At 47.6% G+C, this 13,734-nt stretch overlaps 1 protein-coding gene across 4 annotated transcripts in view; it reads left to right on the plus strand.

Annotated features, from left to right (window-relative positions):
* Window positions 1-13,734, plus strand: part of MTOR (mechanistic target of rapamycin kinase) — a 117,704-nt gene that overhangs the window by 77,092 nt on the left and 26,878 nt on the right. For all 4 annotated transcript variants that reach the window (XM_060141441.1, XM_060141440.1, XM_060141444.1 and 1 more), the window contains 6 exons: window positions 2,197-2,336; window positions 6,893-6,993; window positions 8,679-8,794; window positions 10,043-10,120; window positions 10,308-10,415; window positions 13,594-13,719. In XM_060141441.1, the coding sequence (XP_059997424.1) occupies window positions 2,197-2,336; window positions 6,893-6,993; window positions 8,679-8,794; window positions 10,043-10,120; window positions 10,308-10,415; window positions 13,594-13,719 (669 nt within the window). The remainder of the gene's footprint in view (window positions 1-2,196; window positions 2,337-6,892; window positions 6,994-8,678; window positions 8,795-10,042; window positions 10,121-10,307; window positions 10,416-13,593; window positions 13,720-13,734) is intronic.

The raw sequence follows: 13,734 nt of genomic DNA on the forward strand, positions 1-13,734 counted from the left end.
CATATATTTGATGAGGAACCTTTTATTAGTCAAGTAGGTCACTTACTCCAGTCTGCCTTAATCGAGAGCCCAGTGTGTTAGAGTGAAGAAAAGTGACTACTTCACGGGCTTTTGCCTTCTACAAGGGCTGTTCGATTGGACTGAAACCTTTCAGTGAGTATTTTGCCATCTCGAGCGCATATCTGTGACTAGACTAAGAAAGCATCTCCAGATGACAAGACAGAAGGGACTGTGTCTCATCCATCTTTGCCACAACCCTTGTTTGCAGAGGGAGGAAGGTCAGCAAAGAGGGCACTTCAGGTACTCCACCCAGAGGTGTCCTCTCCTGTGATATCCTTAGCACTTAGACCGCAGTAATTGAAACAAGGATTCCACAAGCATCTGGTATTCAGGTGGTTTTATACCCCGGTGGCTCAGAGTACCAACCTTAAATGAAGAGCTCCCCCGTCTCCAGGTTCTGAAGGTGGCCGTTGCTCCAGGGTGGCTGCTAAGCCTACGGTGGGTTTTCTGTTGTATTGAGGTGGCTGAGTCACGTTAAGCTCGACAGTGGTTGCTTTTTCTTGGCAGGGCCCGCGCTTTCTCAGCGCAGATTAGGTAACAGCAATCTTGTTAGAATTTTGTGGGATTCATTGCTTAAACCTTATAGTTTCTGAAATCTGTTGCAATTCAAAACATCCTGCCCCCTACGTGACCTGCTCCGTACGCCGCTGCCCCCGCTTTCTGCGTGTTCATACTGAGTGTGTGCCACACATTCGTCAGGAGCCTTTGTTCTTTTCCACCCAGTACAGAAATCCAAAGTGGGAAGTTTACCAGTGTTACTCTTTAATTTCGGAGTTTGTAATTGTACAGTCTCTGCAGTCACTGTTTTCTCTGTAAGGTTTTGCTTTCATATTTAGCGTAGTGGAGCGGCATGATTCTAGACGAGCTTGGGAAATGGAGCTTAGGCGGTTTTACCCTCCACAGAGTCCGTTTTGGCAAACCTCATTGTACATGGACATTGGGGAAAGGGCTGCTGTGGCCGCAGAATTAGGCCTGGGGAAGCAGGCGCAAGTTAGCTACCTAAAATAGAAATGACCTCCTTACAGAGGTTCAAGGAGAAAAGATTCTGTCAGAGAGCTTAGCACACAGTAGCTGTTAGTGTACGTGCTGCTCAAATAAGACTTTCATTTAGAAAGGAGAGAAAGGTAATGGGGGAAGCAAATGTGGGCCCTGCATTGTATCATACAAATTCCACTGCAGGATCGTATTGTTGTTAAATAAATCCCTGGAGAGCCACTCCCCTGGCCCAGTAGAGAAATGGTCGTTTACCAAGCTGGTAATGAAGAAGCCCAGAAGACAGACTGAGGTGGAGGCAGATGGAGGGCAGACAGAGACATAAAACAGTCCCCGGGCCATTCAGAGAGCCGTAGTCTGCAGCTTCTAGACTGCAGTACCGCTCATTCACGTGGCCGACACTGAACTGCAGCGTGGCGCGCCATCTGCCGGGTAATGGGACCCGTCCTTTGGCCCCTGCCACTGGTAAAGCTGCCAAGTGCTAAGCAGGAGGGAACATTGGATGGGGGAGACTCTAGAAGAAGGGAGGAAGGTTTTTCCAAAGAATTTTAAGTGGCAGTATTATATTGTATTTTAAATTATTATTTCCTGAAAGTTTAAAAATGCATTAAGAAACGCAGAGAATCGAGAGCTTTTAAAAAGCGAGTGGTTTTCCTCCAGCAGATATGCAGATGTGACCTGGTCTTTCTGGCCTCATCCGGAAAGCAGCTGCCGTCCCCGCCATGTGGCCCACTGTCAGCATTCCAGCAGATTGAGGCCTTGGCATCCTTATTGGAGCCCTGGTCGGGGCTTCCTGCCATCCTAAATGATTTCCCCTGTCTTTGTATCCCCACATGCTGGAGTTCTGCTGCCTTCTGTGTCTGGACTGGAAGTGACGGGGGGGAAAGCACGGCCTGACATCTGCTCTCAGATTATCCCAGGGTTGTTCCATCACTGTGCCAAGGAACCAGCATTCCCACCGTCACCAAACATACCTCCGGATATTCTGAAGTTCTTTTCAGTCAAAGCCAGGGCAAACTGTGATGGGTGAAGTGTCACGCATACAGCACGGCACACTCGGGAAAGAGAGTCTGTGGATTAAAAAAAATGTACCCCTGTGTTCTCTGTGCCTCCCAACAGTCCTCTTTCTTTTCCACTTGGCAGGAGATTCAGGCTACCTGGTATGAGAAACTGCATGAGTGGGAGGATGCTCTTGTGGCCTACGATAAGAAAATGGACACCAACAAGGATGACCCAGAGCTGATGCTGGGCCGCATGCGCTGCCTCGAGGCCTTGGGGGAATGGTAAGCTGTAGCGGGATGATGGCCAAGTTGCATTTGAAATGCTTCTCCCAACCAGAGTTCTCACCTAAGACTCTCATTTTTGTTTCACTTGGTTATTTTCCCAGGAATCATCTATCACTTTGGAGTGTTTCTCTCTCTGTTCTGTCTCAGTGCTAAATAGAAAGACGCTTTTTTTCTTTCCTTTTTTTTAACTTAAACTTTGTAATGGTCTGGGACAGGACAGGTGTGGGTGTGCTCCTGGGATCTACAGCTGTTTTCTCTCTGCCTCTTGACCTTGACTGACTGATGAAGACTTCATATTCTTACTCTGCAACCTTGATTTTTTTTCTTTTCTTTATTACCTCTTGCTAATGATTTTAGGAAAGAAGAACAGATGACTGCTTTCTTCAGGTGCTTCACCTTTATTGAATGCTTACTACGGGCTCAGCACTATGCCAGGCTCCAGAGATTAAAAAAAAAAAAAAAAAATAAGGTCTCTTCCTTTGTGAGGCCGATGAGACAATCACGTTGCAGGCGGTTACTAGAGCCTGAGAGCCCAGGGACAATGAATGGTCTGAGCACACAGCTCTGAAAGACCAAAGTGGGGAACGGGGTGATCTTGCAGTTCTCCCTGGAGGAAGGCCTACGGTTGGGAGACAGGTGAAGGAGAATGGGGAGAGGGAAAGGGTGTGCCAGGGAGAAGTGACAGTAACGCTTGATTTAGAACACTTGCCTGCATCTTGGCCTAGGGAGTTGCTAGGGGATGTTAAAGGAAAAAATGGTTCCTGTTCCGTTTTCCAGCATCAAGTGCAGTTTTTTAAAATAGCTAAAACAAAATGCCATCCTACAGTCATGAACTAGGTTAACTACAGTTTTAAATAACAAACAGAAGGCTGTACTGCCTCCCCACGAGCAGATTATCTCAACTTCCTCTTGCATATGGGACTGAGTGCCCCATTCATTCATTCAGCCAGTCGTACTGAGCGCTTACTCATTGCTGGTGTCTGTGCTAGCCCCTGAGAACACAGCATGAACAAGAGGGACACAGCCCCTGCCTTCCCAGAGCTTACAGGGCAGACGACCAGGCTGCTGTAGCACAGAGTGAATACAGTTTTAAAGGAGAGGAGAAGCCCAGGGGCTGTGGGATATCAGAAGGGGCCCTAATCCTAGCTTGGAAGGTTCTGGAAGGCTTCCAGGAAGAAGTGATAACTATCTGGGACCCAGACAGTGAGGAGGAGCGAGCACATTATTATGTTAGGGTTCTGAAAGTTCAGTAAGGCTGTGGGGTCGAGTGTGTTGCGGAAAAGAGGTAAGAGGTGAAGCAAGAGAGCTAGGCAGGGGCCAGATCAAGTGGGGGGCTTATGGTCCACGTTAAGAGTTTGAACTTTAACCAAAGGGCTGTTGATTGGCCATTCTCCAAACCCCACAGAATTTTTTTCTTTGCATTCTTTCATTCAGTGCCCTGAATTGCTCACCTCCTCTTCTCCTGTTTCTACTTTTTGAAATTCTCCCCATCTTTCAAGGTCCACCTGAACTGTTTCTCCCTCCTTGAAACCTTTCCTGCCCTTCCCACCTTTCATAATTAGAGACAACCACTGTCCTTAGGTGGGTTAAGTAGGGTTGGCTTGGATGCGTTAGAAGTGACTTTATATGCGATTTTGTTTAATCTCCTTGTGTGACAGTTGGGAAACTGAGGCTCATAGAAGTTGACATAGCCTGCCCGAGGTCTCCCGAGAGCAGAGTCATCCAGGTCTCCTGACGTTGCACTACCCAGTGCCATCTACCTCTGAGCTCTTGAATTCGTTCCAGTTTTATTATTACCTATAAAGTATAAGTGGCTAGTGATGCTGACCAAGGGGTTTAAGAATGCAGTAGGCTAAAAGAGATTTTAAAAAGAGATGAAAGGGCTTCCCTGGTGGCGCAGTGGTTGAGAGTCCGCCTGCCGATGCAGGGGACACGGGTTTGTGTCCCGGTCCGGGAGGATCCCACATGCCACGGAGCCGCTGGGCCCGTGAGCCATGGCCGCTGAGCCTGCGCATCCAGAGCCTGTGCTCCGCAACGGGAGAGGCCACATCAGTGAGAGGCCCGCGTACCGCAAAAAAAAAAAAGAGAAATGAAAGAAGTAGAATTCTTTTCCTGATCATATGCAGGTTTTTTGTATGGTTTATTCAGCCAGTTCTATTTAGAGTGCAACTTCTGGATTGCTTTTGCTTTGAGTATGTATCCTGAACGTGCCCGAGGCAGGTGTTCACCTGATCCAGGGTTACCAGTGAGTTAAGACCCGCTCCCCATGCTCAGCCTCTGGGAGCTGAGTACCAGAGACAGCCACCCCCTCCCCCAGCTCCCCAGCCACACCTGCAGCTACTTGAACCTAAGTAAACCTCCCTGCACTGTTCCTTTCATGGCCTCTGGGTCCTTGAGGACAGATTCCTCAGGAATGAGATCATAGACAGCCAAGTACTTAGGCATTGCCAATTCAAGAACGCTCCTTACACTTTTTGCTGCTGCACTGGGTGGGAAAGTCAGGGTTTTGGAGGGCCTTTTACCCAGTCCTCCCTGGGGTCAGTGAGAGGTGCCAAAGAGCCTCCTAGTGGTTGCCCCCCAGACAGTCTCATACTTCTCATTTCTTTGATTTTGCTCGTCCCCGTGCCTTTGAGAGTTAGGACTCAGTATATTCCGCATCCCTATTTGCAACAAATGTTTGTGGGAGAGGAACCCCGCCTCTGTGTGCACCGACCAGGTTCTGACAACAGTTCTGACAACTGTTGACACAGCCTCAGCTTGAAGTTGGTGCCTGTGTCCCCTGGCGGGGCTGCCTTTCAGGATGCTGATTCTGCACTGCTCCCTGCTTTGTCTCTGGAGTTAACAGTTTGTGGCGTTTCACACTGAACTCGCTCCCTGCCTCGAGATGAAGAGGAAAGCTAAATCCCAGACCTGTGACACAGAAATGGGGGGTCCTGACGAAACAGCAGAGGGAAGCTGAATTGCCTACGGCTACCAGCTGTACAAATTTGAGTTCTAGGGTTGGAAGGAGCATTCAGAGATCATGTCGCTTTCCTTTACCTCCAGACAGCGAAAATGTGCTGCCCAGAGGAGCTGTTCTATGCTCTGAGCCAGTGGTTCTCTAACTGTGGCCCCTGAATTACAGCATCACTATCACCTAGAAACTTGTTAGAAATGTACTTTCTCAGGCCCCAGTTCAGACCTCCCGAATCAGAAACTCAAGGATGGGACCCAACAATCTATGTAAGGAGCCCTCCATGGGATTATGATGCACATAACAATCTGAGAACTGCTGCTCTAAGATAACCTCCAGCAGGACCCAGAGTGAAGGTTTCTCAGTTTAGACGGCAGGAAAACAACACTGAGCTTCCTCCAGCTGCTGTCTCTGAGCTTTAGTAAGTGCACGGGGCAGGATGGCTGCCCACTTCCTCTTTTTTATCTTGGCTGCGTTTTGAGCTAGAATGCTTGCATCCCTGGCTCTCTTGACCTTGTGACAGAGAGACAGTGAAAGGTAATAACTGCCAGGCCATGATGCTGGATAATGGCCCTGAGCAGTTCTCCTAGATGTGGTCAGCAGTCAGCTTCTCGGTGAGCCCAGCCCAGATCCCTTCAACATCTTTATCTCCTCCCCGCTCCCTGTCCCCCATGTCACCTTATAGTGCAGTGTAGCTCATGTCCCACGAGGCTTCTGAGCTGGGCCACTTGGAACTTGTACCTTTTCTCTTGACTCCACTCCCAATACCAAGTTAAAACATCCTGCAGCATCTCTTTCAGAAAGCAGGAAAGATTAAGGAGTCTCCTAGCTGAGTCTTGAAGCTCACATGAAAGCAGGAGCTCATTTTGCCCAGTAGCAGAATTTTATTTCCTTTCCCTCAGAAGTGCAACATGGGAGGGCAGCAGTTTTAACAGCCAACAGGACATCTTTTCTTGAGGGCTTCTGCTCTCTCTGTGTATCAGAGTCTGCTGAACATCATACGTATCTCATTGTCTCCTAGTCACACCCACACTCACGGTACTTGTGCGCAATTCTGAGAGTAAGCAACATCTGGATTTCTGGTAGATGTGACCATTGTAGCACCTTCTTCCTCTGTGCAGATTGATTGCATTTGCGTTTCATTTCAAACTGCAAGCATTGGTATGATACTTTTAAAAGCCAATTCTCCCTATAGCTTGGAACCCAAAAGAATGTCCAGATGTGTCTCTTCAGATGGCTTTCTCTGTAGGCCTTCCAAAGGGAAAGAGCCCAGAGTTCATTGGCATAGGAGAAAAGTTATTTAATATTTATGAAGGGGGCCAGATGTTCACATTTCACGTCACACCTAGTTAGACACGATCCCTATCCTAGATAAACTCGCTCTCAGACAAATTATGAGCCACCAGGCCATAGAAACAACAAATGACCAGTCACTTCTCAATTATATCACACAGTCAAAAGTACTTTTTCTTTAAAGGCTCCCGGTTCAAGGCAGGCCCCTATCATCCAGTTCCTCCACAGCCTCCAGCTAACCTAAGGGGCTAGAGAGAAAGATGGAGGTGATATCTGTTAACCTGACTGTATAATTCCTTTTCTTCAGGGGGCAGCTCCACCAGCAGTGCTGTGAAAAGTGGACCCTGGTTAATGATGAGACCCAAGCCAAGATGGCCCGGATGGCTGCTGCAGCTGCATGGGGTTTAGGTAAGGCTCCCCTCCCAGGCACCCAGTCAAGGTGAGGACAGTGAGGCTGGGGGCTCGCATCTGAAAAGTGTGGCACTGTGGCTGCAAGCAGAGATGTCAGGGCTATAGAAGCATAAAACTGTTCACGTCCACTTCTCCCTCCTCCATCTGTCCTTTCTACCTCATGACTTTGACTAACTTTGTTAGATGTGTCTAATAATGGCTATTCACAGGGAGGCCTAGGAAAACAGTGATCAGGCATCAAAACTGAGATATTTAGTGAAGTTTGTTTGTCATCTGGCTCCATCATCATTAGCCTTTTTCCATATTTCTGCTGTGCATGGGGTCACCACCTCATGATCCAGTATGGTTGCTGGAGCTCCACCAACATGTCTCTATCCTACAGGAATAATGAGAGAAGTCAGCTGTCTATCTCCTTTTATTCCTTAACTTTTATTATAGAATTTTCCCAACAAATACAAAAGTGACTAGTAAAATGAACCCCTATATGCTGTTCACCTTCAACAGTTATAAACATTCTGGCAGTTTTGTTTTCTCTGTTCTCCTCCTTGCTGCCCAGCACTCAGCCACCTTCCTCCCATTCCCTGAGTGTTTTCAAGCAGCGATTTCCTAAAAACTTCCCGCAGACAAGTGTCGTTTTCTGACGTCAGACCGCAGCAGAGAGGATTCCCAGTGTCTGTTCCAGGGATGTTCTCAGTAAGAGGGGAAAGGGCCCGTGGATGTCAGGTGGGAGCTGCACCTGTGGAGTCCAGAGGAAGGCTACGCAACATGCACCTCCGTTCTCACCCTCTGAGCCACAGAGCTTATATCCTTTCCTTTCTTGAGCTCTGAGCTGGATCCAGAACGTTTTTCAAAACCAAACTGCTTCCTGAGGAGTCATCATTTGTTATTTGCTTTTGCCCAGAGGCGTAGAGAATGGGTGCACCAGTGGTCTGGAGTGAAAGGCAGGAAAAGGCCTCGTAAAATCAGCAGCCCTGCAGTCTGCGGCTAATGAAGCTGGTGTCTTTCCTGCAGATGGTTTTGGAAATCCTGGCATTTGATACATGCTCACCCCAGCAGGGGAAGTGACTGTGTCTTTCCAGATGCCACCATTTCCCCAGTCTGCCCTGATATGACACTACTGTGCTGTGACCTAGCCCATCTTTCTGTTGTAACAGAGCCTCTTAAAATATTTATCTCCTCCCTCTGAGGCAAAGGTACTACCAGAGTGAGACAAGCAAACTGTTTGTCTCATCCTGTCCCCTGTCTGGATAATGACCATATCAGTTGTTTAGGGGGAAGTATAATGTCCAAGGTACCATTGAACTGTGAGATCCTCCGTTGGTTGGGAAGAAAGCTCTTCCATCTCACCTAGAGAAAGCTGGGCGAATTCTCCAGGTTAATGAGGTGCTGCGTGGCACCCTCCTGACCTGTGCTTATGTGGCTCCTTCCATCTTTCATGGAACTCCCTGGGGCAGCAGTGGAGGCCTGTGTTTGGAAGACAGATGTGGCCTTGTTAAACTGGCTCTCAGCCTCACAGAGTGTAGAGGCTCTGCAGGATTCGGCTACAGCAGGCTCAAGTGTGTCCTGTTTGAACCCCAAGCTAAATTCACGTAACAGTGACAAGGCCTATTTGAGCTGCTGCCTTTAGCTCAGCAAGCTGACCACCCTAATGCTTTTCTGTGTGTGCGTGTGCGTGCGTGTAGGTCAGTGGGACAGCATGGAGGAGTACACCTGCATGATCCCTCGGGATACCCACGATGGGGCGTTTTACAGAGCCGTGCTGGCGCTGCATCAGGACCTCTTCTCCTTGGCGCAGCAGGTACAGACCTCCATGTACCCAGACCACCTACAAAGGGAAGGTAATCGCATGCACCCTGTCCGCGCCTGGCACGTGGCGCCTGTGTAAACAGGCTGTTGTACTTCAGCTCTGGCGTTTGGCTCTGTGGCCTCGTTAGAATGGCTTCGGAGCACAAGGCTCAGTAAGAAGATGACTCCCAGCATATCAGCCGGGGCCACTTTCTGCTCTGAGAGAGGGACACGTGTTCCAGAAGTTACCGTTTAGATTGCTTTTGGAGTTGGCTTCTTGGGTCATCGTTGCATCCTTTTTACCATGTTGCTTTAGCACTGCTTGTGGTAGAGAAAAACTGTTTTACCAAAGGAGAATTCAGAGAGCAGCATGCCCCCTTCTGCAGCAGAAGTCAGTCACAAGGTTCTTCTGGCTCTGCAGGCGTGTCACACACTGGTTGGTTACCTTTTAGGAAAGTTAGCACTTGATTTGGATATCCTGTGCTGTCTTGCAGAATAAAATAACGAGGTAATCACATCCAGCCTGTCAGGCACCGGACTGTCTTGGGTGAGGTGCTTGGGTAAACGACCTGAGCGCTACCGGATGGGGACATAGTCATATAAACCTTAAACATTCAAAAAGGAAAAGCTCCACATGCAGGGGTTTTAATTGATGAAACAGAGAAGACCCAAACTGCAGTCCTATGGCATCCCCACCGCCCCAGGCTCTGATTTACACGATGAGAACTGAGACCTGGGTCATTCCAGTCACAGGCACAAAAGCTCCCATTTACATGGAGAGGATTGGCATTCTTCTGCCAATTTCAGAGGCACTCCCTCAGGAGGACAAGGCGCTTAAAAGCCAGAGACAACCAGCTGGGCCATTTGAGTGCTTGCACAGTCTGTTCTTCCCAGCATGCCCAGCATGGCGAAGGTGAAAGAAGGTAGATCCACAAGCTGTCCTCTTGAGATGCAAGAAAACAGTGATTCTGTTTCTAAGCACGACTTTTCCTTCCTTTGTTAAACAGGATCGAAGATGTTAAGCTTTTGGCTGCCATACATTTCTGTCTTTTCTGAGAAATTAGATAATGCTCTTCTCTAGGCTTTCAAATCTGGTAAAAGGTTTCTTCCCTCCTTCAGTGAACTTTTCTCTTTATCACTAGGATTTCAGTGAGACAGGTAACTTCTGCAGCTAGTTGGGAAGCCTGAAAATCACAGCCCTCCCTTCCCTCAGCTCCCAAGTCCACAGCTCAATTCCAGGGCTTCTCTTTTTCTCTTCCAGTGCATCGACAAAGCCCGGGACCTGCTGGACGCTGAGTTAACTGCGATGGCAGGAGAGAGCTACAGCCGGGCGTATGGGGTGAGTGTGGACCGTCTGCACGGTGCAGGGTTGGAAGCACATTTCAGTTCTTTTTGCAGAGTGGGCTCGTGAGGACACACAGGCTGCCGAGAGCATGCCTGTGGGACCAAAAAGAATGACTGAACTGAAGCCTGGCTTTCGAATTGTTCACGCTGTGTTAAGTTGGAATGCGATTTGCTTCCATCAGGCCATGGTTTCTTGCCACATGCTCTCCGAGCTGGAGGAGGTCATCCAGTACAAACTTGTCCCCGAGCGCCGGGAGATCATCCGCCAGATCTGGTGGGAGAGACTGCAGGTGAGCCTGGTAGAAAGCCCCGCTTAGCCTGCCCCGTCCTCCCCTGCTCGACATAAGCTTCCTGCTTCCTCACAGAGGTTCCGTTTGCATTCAGAGCAGAACACCCACAGGCTTCTCACCTAATAGGCCTCTAGCTGCGAGAGAATGACCTCTTTTTCGGCCTCCTTTTACCCTTCTCTAGGAAGGAAAGAAAAAAATTTTTTTTCTTTCTTTTTTGGCTGCACTGCACAGCTTGTGGGATCTTAGTTCCCCAACCAGAGATTGAACCTGTGCCCCCTGCAGTGGAAGCGCAGAGTCCTAACCACTGGACCACCAGGGAATTCCCAAAAGAAAATATCTTTAATAAGTGACATAATGGCCAGCCAGTTGAGAATCTTGACCTCAAAATCAGTGGTTCTCAACTTTAGCCACACAATAGAATGACCTGGAGAGCTTTTTTTTGCCTTTTTCAAAAAATAAATTTATTTATTTTATTTATTTATTTTTGGCTGTGTTGGGTCTTCGTTGCTGCGCACGGGCTTTCTCTGTTTGCGGCGAGCGGGGGCTACTCTTCGTTGTGGTGCCCGGGCTTCTCATTGTGGTGGCTTCTCTTGTTGCAGAGCACGGGCTCTAGGTTCATGGGCTTCAGTAGTTATGGCTTGCGGGCTCTAGAGCACAGGCTCAGTAGTGGTGGCTCACGGGCTTAGTTGCTCCGCGGCACGTGGGATCTTCCCGGACCAGGGCTCGAACCCGTGTCCCCTGTATTGGCAGGCGGATTCTCAACCACTGCACCACCAGGGAAGCGCCCTGGAGAGCTTTTAAAAATCTGGATACCCAGACCACTTCCCAGACCAAATAAACAAAATTTCTGGGGATAGACCCAGGATCAGTATCTTTTCAGCCTTCCCAGATAATTCCAGGATGTGACTGACGCTGAGAACCACTGCTCTAAACCCACTTGCTGACTGCCTGCATCCAGCCCTTTAAGTGGGGTGGCCTGATGTGTTCATTTACTGACCCCTGCCATTTACAGTTCCTCAGGTCATAGTCATCCCATAATCTCTGTGCAGACTTTTTTCCACTGAAGTTTCCCCTCATCGAGAAACTTTTCCAAGTCTTCCATCAGTATTCTCGTTGTACATTCTGATCATTGTAGCTTGAGGAGCTGTCAATTCCAGATCTGGGAGTCAGGAGTCTTAAGTGTCCTTGGAAAGGACAGTTCTCCCATTCTTTGAGTAGGGAGGAGAAGTTTGTTGGCAAATCCTTCACTGCTCCAGAAGCCACTTGTCCCCCTGCTTGTCATAATCAACCTTCGTCGATTTTAAGCTGTTTCCTCTTGACCCAATCCACACTTAATTCCAAATTCTGTCCCCAGACAAGTTGAGGTTTGTGCTTCCAACTTTTCAGTAGGCTGTGGCAGAGCCTTTTGACTCCAAGTTGCATTCCTGTCCACGAAGTTCCAGGCACATTCCACTGGAAAGGAAAAGAGCGGGGCAAAGGATTGCCTATGAATACAGTCGTTTATGCTCTGAAATGAGCACATGCAGTTCTTTCACATGCTTTATTAGCAATTATGAAGTGCCCAGTGAATGTTTTGATGGAAAATTGTCCACTGAACCCCAGAAAGGAATTCCACAAAGCCAGAATTTCCCACTTGACTCGTACACACCCTGGTGTTTTTAAGTGCCTATAATGAGGTGAAGAGTTTCCAAATCAGAGATCTGATGAATCTTCTGCCATTCTAACAAGTGGGCAAAATAGAGACTTGGAAGGGGGGTAGATTAAATGAGTCTCAGAAGGGACCCGTGTTTGACTTTACTGTGTCCAAGATACCATCATCATCTTAGGCCTTCATGACTTTCCTACCTTAAGACAGGAAGATGCTTTTAGGTTTCCAGGGGCCAAGTGATTTCAGCATCTGGGAGAAACTAGCAGATGATGAGAAGTCACCAAAACAGTCACTCAGTGTACTTTTTTCTGTTTTTCTAACTTTGCAAATTACTGTCGTTACACATAACAGGACAGAAAATTATGGTCCAAGGCCTAAAAATACAGCGTTAACTTTGTGGTAGGAATTTGGCTCTTGTGGATGGCTTGCTGTCAGAACACTCAACCAACTGCCTAGGCTGGAAGAGTGCCGTTTTGCGATCAATTAAACTGAACTCCCCAGCCAGTGGCTCCCGCGGGGCAGTTTGAGAGGTCAACCTTACTTGCATTGGGTCTTTTCTTGCCTTGGGTTCTTTATTCAAGCTCAGATTGTGTCCTGTCATGTTTAAAAGCCTGCAACCATTGTCGCTAGACTTTTAGACTTACCTCCATGGAGGACAGCTTGTTGTTTGGTTTCATGGAACTCTCTGATGAAGTGATCTCAGAAACCCATCTCCCCTGGTGTTTGTCTCTGACTCTGACTTATTCTCAGGAAGGTGGAGGAGGAGAGGCTCGCTCTGTTCTCAACAGTCTTTTGATATAAAATTAGCTTAGCCCCTTTGATAATGATTAATTCACTTTGTTTCTTTTTAGTTTAAAAGAATTTATATGTGTGAATGAATGAGTCCCTTTCCCTTCTATGTGCAGTTTTTGATCTGAGACGAATAAAAATGTAGAGGAAAGACAAGGTCAAGATCTGAGTGCAAGTTTAGGCTCTGATAACTTCAGAAATATAAACACCACCAACTTTCAAACAGCATCAATTGAAAATTTAATTATTTCAATTTTGTTTACACTTAATTAGTTTTTTAAATTTTGAATGATACATTTTAAATTTAATTTCTTTGTCAGTGATAGGCATCTTCAACCAGAGAGACTGAAGCAAAAAATTAAAGCTAAAAATACATTATTTACAATTCAGAAAAGAAATTTAAATAATTTAGTTCATTTAAGCCTCACCATGGCCCCATGAAGTTGGTACCATTTTTATCCCATTTTACAGATCAGTCACAGAGAGGTTAAGTAATTTGTCCAAAGTCACATAGGTAGTACAGTGGACGGGCCAGAATTCAGGTTCCAGAGTCCTTGTTGTACTGCTTCTCGAATTTTGAGAAGTTCCTAAGAGGTGTTTCACTCACAGTACCCTTCACTTGAGAAAGATGAGATTACGAAAATGAATCTCTTTTTTGTTTCAGGGTGGGTTTCACTGTTGCTTGTGAGGGGCTAAGTTATAGCAGAGCATGTGTCTAATCCTCGCTTCTGGACCTTCCAGGGCTGCCAGCGTATTGTGGAGGACTGGCAGAAAATCCTCATGGTGCGGTCGCTAGTGGTCAGCCCTCACGAGGACATGAGGACCTGGCTCAAGTATGCAAGCCTGTGTGGCAAGAGTGGCAGGCTGGTGAGTGTCCCCACT

The sequence above is a fragment of the Lagenorhynchus albirostris genome, chromosome 2, assembly GCF_949774975.1.
Source record: "Lagenorhynchus albirostris chromosome 2, mLagAlb1.1, whole genome shotgun sequence".
Classification (NCBI taxonomy): domain Eukaryota; kingdom Metazoa; phylum Chordata; class Mammalia; order Artiodactyla; family Delphinidae; genus Lagenorhynchus; species Lagenorhynchus albirostris.